Source organism: Henckelia pumila, chromosome 2, assembly GCF_033568475.1.
Source record: "Henckelia pumila isolate YLH828 chromosome 2, ASM3356847v2, whole genome shotgun sequence".
Taxonomy (NCBI): domain Eukaryota; kingdom Viridiplantae; phylum Streptophyta; class Magnoliopsida; order Lamiales; family Gesneriaceae; genus Henckelia; species Henckelia pumila.
Window position 1 is genome coordinate 181,510,037 of NC_133121.1, and position 7,013 is coordinate 181,517,049.

A 7,013-nucleotide genomic window follows, 5' to 3' on the forward strand; every position below is an offset into this window, starting at 1 on the left:
AAGCTGGTGGGCATGTGACGCCCGGGGCTGAGGAGGCAGGGAGTGATCGCCGGTGCCAAGAGGTTGCACGGACAATGAGCGGCTCCTGATAGGCTTCTAGGCGGAGGGAGACATGAATGAACCGATCCCATGCCGGAATGAGAGGGATTCTGAGACTGTGTAGGTATGGGACTACATGGTTGAGGAGGGCTTAAAAGATTTCATATGTACTATTCATATAAAGAAGGTGCATCTTCTTTTCGGAAGCTCATCACATAAGAACTCCAAAGTTAAGCGTGCTTGACTTGGGGCAATTATAGGATGGGTGACCTCCTGGGAAGTTTTCTAGGGTGCGTGTGAGTGAGGACATAAGCACGCTGAAAAGACCCGTCTTGATACAGTGGGGCGTTACAATAAGTCATAGATATTTTGAGTTGAAGTTAGGTTATTAAAATAAGGACATTTATAAAACATTAAATTACCGATCATACAAAACGATAAATTCATAATTATATGTATGGTACGTATACATGAAATTTTCAAATGAAAATAGTGCGATACAAATTTTAAATCCACAATGAATAACGTAGTTGAATCGTGATGCTTGAGCTATTTACGATTTAAAATATTAAAGTTGTATTGTTACCATACGTTATAGTACTTTTTGGTAAAGCGATAAACACTAGATCTTATAAGTTTATGATATGACATATGCTCTATATACAAACATAGACGACGTACCTAATGAGCCCGGTGTGAGCAACTATAACTCGATTATTTTCATCCTTCATATTCTTCACAAAATCTGGAATTTCACTAAATTTGAGCTTTGACTTTTTCTTTCTATGTTCATTTTTTGTATTCTCTTTGTGACCGAGAATGAATTCATGCTTATTTTTAAGATGTAGAGTTTACGTTTAATGTCAAATTTTTCTTTGATTGCGCGCGGGTATGCACGTGTTGTTCTTCTTCGTTCTCTCGTTGTTTTCCTCTCGATTAATTGGTGCTTCTGACCATGTATAGCTTGTTTTCGAACCTCGGGACACATTATTTTTGGATGCCAACTAATTGATTTCATTTTTTATTTAATAATTAGAATATATTGTTGAATATGCAGGGACCCGAACATAACTTAAGACATGTAATTAAATTTAAGTAAAACATAATAAATTCGAGGAAAAACTTAAATAGTTAATCAAATACAACCCCACAGAAAACAAAATAAAACTATAAACCAAATGTTATACATCCCAAGTGAAACGAAGTATCTCAACCAGATACAAAAATAAACTAGAAACCAAATCTTGCAAAGTCAGCGTTCACTCTCTCTTGGTCCGTCCAATTTAGGACCCGCCTCGTGGAATGAGATGTTAAAAAAAACTTGATGATGTAAGCGATAAATCGTCTTGCATGAAATTATGAGGAAACAATTATATGTGATGCATATATATACATGTGCAGGAAATCGGGGATTAACAAGATCAATGTGCTCGCTCAGTCTGAGGCGCCATTGTGTGTAGCACACTGGGCCGTAACATCAGGAGGTGACTCTATACCAAATCGATATCGTGGATGACCAATGTCTCGGCCTCCCAATGTCCAACCATCCAAGTGAAAGAGGGTTGAGCGACCATCACTGTAATGTTCCACTGTATCAAGACGAGTCTTTTCAGCATGCTTATGTCCTCACTCATACAGTCATATGCACCCTGAAAAACTTCCCAAGGGGGTCAAACAACCTAAAATTTTATCAATTCAAGCACGCTTAACTTTGGAGTTCTTATGTGATGTGCTCCCGAAAAGAAGAAGCACCTTCTTGATATGAGTTGTACATATCAAATATTTTTGTACCTCTCATTTCGGTGTGAGATCGGTTCATTCATGTCACCCATCGCCCATTCTTTTTGGTGGATTTTCCATCTTTTAGGTATTAACCACCCATATTGCGGACCATGTACAGTCCTAGGACTTTTTGACTCCGGGTGTCACATGTCCACCAGCTTCCGCCTGGTTCATCCCCGAACCACACCGTACTAGGAGAGACCAAGCTCTTAGACCATTTGTAACGTCTCAATGTATCAAAACGAGTCTTTTCAGCGTGCTTATATCCTCACTCACACACACCTTGGGAAACTTTCCAGCGGTCACCCATCCTAAAATTTTCCCAAGTCAAGAACACTTAACTTTGGAGTTCTTATGTGATGTGCTCTTGAAAAGAAGATGCACCTTCTTGATATGACTTGTGCATATCAAATTTTTTTGTACCTCTCATTTCAGTGTTGGATCGGTTCATACATGTCACCCATCACCCATTCTTTTTCGTGGGGTTTCCATCTTTCAGGTATTAAACACCCAAAATATGGACCATGTACCGCTCTAGGACTTTTTGGCTCCGGGTGTCACACTCACCAACTGGGTAATCATAAGCAATGTTTTAACAACCAGATCGATAATCGAACTGGTCTACTTTAAGAAAACAGTTCGATCAATAGGATCGTTTTTACCGAAACATCGGTCCAAAAAATCGTTTATATAAATATATTGAATAATATATTTTTAATTTTAAAAACTTAAAAGATGTATATAAATAGACAAAAAATATATTTACCATAATTTGAAAACTAAATAACTATATAAATATATTCAATATATAAATTATAGGTAAATATTTTTTAAAAATTAATTAATTAATTAAAAAAATTATAGTGTTACTAAAATAATATTGTTAACGAAGTAAAAATTCCAAATAATGATGTATATATATAATAAAATATAGAATTTAAGGTTTTAAAAATTAAAAATCTAATTTTTCAAAAAAAATTCCGGAAAACCGATTCAATCGGTTCTTGATCGGTTATGACCGATACTGACCTGTTCGATCGTTAAAATAGTTTTTGAGATTGTTCCAGATCGGACCACCGGTTCTCAGTCAAATCGATCGATCTGGTCCGATTTTGAAAACAATGATCACAAGGGATACAGACGCAACATGATATGCATGTAACATAAAATTTGTGACATGACATATCACATATATGCACATAAAATATTCCAAGTAATATATGCTACACATATAAATGCGTAGTCAAGCCTGAATATCTCAGACAATACTTACGTACTTTTAACTTTCGGTCTAGGAGAACATGGGTCTAAATTCAAAGCTTACAAATTAAGTGAATATGATATCACTATATCTCATCTAAAAGACTTCACTATTTCAATACTTGGGATTTAAGTCTATTTTTGCGTCCGCCCTTAGCTTGCTTATGTTGATAGCCCATAACTTGAGCACAACTTTGCTACAATCCCAGTAGCCCCTTACTAGTGTTTGACCCTTGATTATACAGATATAAATACTCAAATATAAATTGAATGATTTTAAAAAATGTTTGATTTCTATCGAAAATAAGGGATTTCGGAAGATCCGAACTGCTACGAGTCAAAGCAAAATCGACGCGACACAAGCCTCCAAACCTAGATCGGAAGATCCGATCTCATTCGTTTTTTCATAACTTGTTCGGCTGTTCTAAACTATTTCGTGACTACCAGACATGTCTGATCCACTCGACATTACAAATACACTAAACTAAGATTCTGACTTACAGATGCAATTATGGTGCTATCTTTAAATTTGGCAAAATAATCATAAATAACAAAAAAACAAAAATATCTTTAAAAACAAATATTTTAAAAGAAAAAATCGTCTATTGCCACACTCCCATTGTGAAGGAAAAAAAAAGAGCAAGAAAAAAAAGAAATCTATGGAAGCTTTGCTGAGTCCCATATTTTAACGGATTAAAAAATAAAAGTATATTTTAAGGGGCCCCACGTCCGTACGATTCTCACAATCCAATTCCGCCACTTGTCCTTTCCCAGAGATTTTCCCTGACCCTCAGCTGGCCCCATCCTCCTCCTCCGCCGGGGGTATTTTCGTCATTCCGCACCCCAAGCTTCTTCTTCGTTTTCACTCACCACCTCCATTGCTCCTTGTATTTGTTTCTATAAAGCTCGCGTCTTCTTGCACAGTCCTTCGAGAAAATCTCGGTTTTTGGCCGCTCTGTAATTCTATGAACGTCGTCTCTTGCAAATATTCTTTGATCACCTCGCATAAAAATCTAATCTTGGTGGGTTCTGGGAGTTAATATGCAGTTAAAGATCGAAAATTTTCATCCGGGCTTTGGTGAATCTGATCATGGGATTCTTGAACTTGCATGAAAGAATCGCGTGTTTGAACTGGAGACTGTTATATTGTTCCCTGAATCAGTTCTTTTTGGTCGGCTTATGGGAAATGGGGGTGATGACAAGAAGATTAGTTCACCGGAAACTGAGGAGAAATCTTTGGATAAATCATCGGAAATGTTTTCGAGAGATTTGTTGCAGAGTTTTCTGGGCAGCACGAGTGAGCATGAGATTGTGAGAGAGGTGGAGCCGGAGAAGGAAGAGGAGGAGATAGAACTGAATCTTGGGCTATCATTAGGTGGGGGATTTGGAGTGGAGCCCAAGGACTTGGTGAGATCTTCTTCTACAGCAAGCTTTTTACCTATGTGGAGAGATGTTAGTGATACGTCGCCATCGGAAGTGGCGGCAAAGAGCAGCCTGGCGAGGACCTCTTCAATGCCTGTGGAGACTGAGGATGAAAAGAGGAAGAGGAAAGAGTTGCAGAGCTTGAGAAGAATGGAGGTCAAGAAGAGGAGATCAGACAAGAAAAGGGCTGTTATGGGCGATAAAGAAATGGAGGTGGATTGGATGGGGGACTTGGAGAGGGAGAAGCATCTTATACCTGTCGGAGGGCCAGTTCTTGAGGCCTCCAGTAATCTTGGAAGAGGGATTGACGTGGCAATGGCCAAAGGAAAGGGAATTTCCGCTTTGGGTAGTGGTGGGATGCAAGGTTCTGGTCAAGTTTGGTCCCAAGGATCATCAATGGAGTCGACAGGGAAGAGTTCTTCGAGTTTGATGGGGACGAAGATGCCCGAGTTATCGGTTGGGGGGCCGGTTTTTGAGGCCTCAAGTAATCTTGGAGGAAGGACTGATGTGGCAACGGCTAAAGGAAAGGGAGTTTCCGCTTGGGGTAGTGGTGGGATGCAGGGATTTGGGCAGATGGTGTCTCAAGGATCATCAATGGATTCAACGGAGAAGAGTTCTCCGAGTTTGATGGGGGATTTGGAGAGGGAGAAGCCTCTTCCAGAGACAAAGAAGCCCCATTTATCGGTTGGGGGGGCGGTTTTTGAGGCCTCAAGTAATCTTGGAGGAGGGGTTGATTTAGCAATGGCTAAAGGAAAGGGAGTTTCAGCTTGGGGTAGTGGAGGGATGCAAGGATTTGGGCAGATGGTGTCCCAAGGATCGTCAGTGGAGTCGACTGGGGGGAGTTCTTCGACTTTGTCGGATTTGGAGAGTAAAGCTCTGCAAGGTTTTATCGTAAATTTACTTATTTTACCGGTTCCGTTTGATCTAATCGCGTGCATAGGCCATCTACTTTCTTGATATTAGCTGAAATGATGTTAGATATCCCATTTAACATGTCTTGAGCAGTGAATCCTCGTTTGTGATTTCATTGTGCTTGTGTTAACATATAATTATCAGATTCTTTCTCTGTTTTTCCATATGAATACTTTACTCTGTATTTAAGGCAGGTGATCTATGCTTGGAATCTTTCAGTCTTTAGCTCTGATGTTTTCACTTGTTCTTCAGTTCATGAGGAACAGCAAATTTTAGGAATTTTCAAGGAAATGCATCATGGGGTCACATTAGTTAAAACGCCATGAAATTGCGGATAACCGAGCATTAGATAAAACAGTGAATGCTACCTTATATATATGTGCAGAAACGGTAGAAGAGTTCATGTTACAGAGAAGAAAGATTGACAACTGGATGCTAGGGGGCTAATGTGACAGAGTCGTATGGCCTCAAAACAAATAAAAAGAAGAAAGCAACTGAGTAGAAGTTAAGGCATTGAAAGGAACTTTGTTCTTTCACAAGTTATTTTGGTGCGCAGTGTGGCACTGGTACCTGTTTACTTTGTTTCTCAGTTTAAAACAGCACCTAAGTGCGCGTTGTTCCGGACATTCGCTCGCTGCATCCCTTTATATACTGCATAAGGGAGGACCCTATGGTTTATAAGTAGATGGTGTTCAACTCATGATTTTCTGTTACAGGATCAAGCGGTGAGCTTAGCCCGGCTAGCACCCTATCCTTGCGAGAAAGAAGCAAACTCGACGTTGGTTCTTCCAAGACAGAAGCGAGAGAGAATCCGGTCGTAGCAACCGGATCCGTGATACAAAGTTCAGCTAAGCCGCCGGTTGATACATCCCGAACCGGAGGTAGAGAGACGAGGACAAGTGCAGTAGAAGATATGCCTAGTGTTTACACAAGGGGAGATGGCCCCAATGGTAGAAGGGTCGACGGAATACTGTACAGACACGGTAGGGGTGAGGAAGTGAGGATCATGTGCATATGCCATGGTACATTTCACTCTCCGGCGGAGTTTGTGTTGCACGCGGGCGGAACCAACGTCGATAATCCACTCAGGCATATAGTTATAAATCCAAACTCTTCTCCCCTGTTGTAAGACCGGCATGCTGCATATCATCCTCTTAAAGGTTTAGAAGTTTTAGAGTAGATCCTCGAGTCGCGTCGATCTCCAAAAGGGCCGTGTGTTTGTTTTTGTTTCCCGGGAGGGGTGCTTTGTAGTTAGTCGATGCTCCTGCATCCATGAGAAATCTTTCAAATAAATAAATAAACAGATAAAGTTTTTGGCACTTCGTTGAAGATAGTTTAAAATGGTCCTATCTGTACAACCCAATTGAAAAAAGAACTAACAAAGTAACAATCATCAAAGGGAGATGCCAAAAAAACAAGACGATTCTTTGAACATCTTGGTCAAAAGTTACGGTAACGCGACGGCTTGTATTTGTACAACCTGAAACTACACATTTGTGACGAACACGTTCACTAGACTTCACTTGACGAGAATCATTTGAGCCTCGACATTGCAGACTATTGGCTCCTGATAACGACTTCTTAAAATTCTCAGTTTC

General features: G+C 40.0%; 1 protein-coding gene across 1 annotated transcript; it reads left to right on the forward strand.

Annotated features, from left to right (window-relative positions):
- The first annotated feature begins 3,963 nt into the window (after positions 1 to 3,963).
- LOC140883448 (uncharacterized) lies at positions 3,964 to 6,724 on the forward strand. Its single transcript, XM_073289914.1, has 2 exons — positions 3,964 to 5,386; positions 6,132 to 6,724. The coding sequence occupies exons 1-2, from the start codon at positions 4,261 to 4,263 to the stop codon at positions 6,542 to 6,544; spliced, it is 1,539 nt and encodes a 512-aa protein (XP_073146015.1). The 5' UTR covers positions 3,964 to 4,260; the 3' UTR covers positions 6,545 to 6,724.
- The last annotated feature ends 289 nt before the right edge of the window (positions 6,725 to 7,013 follow it).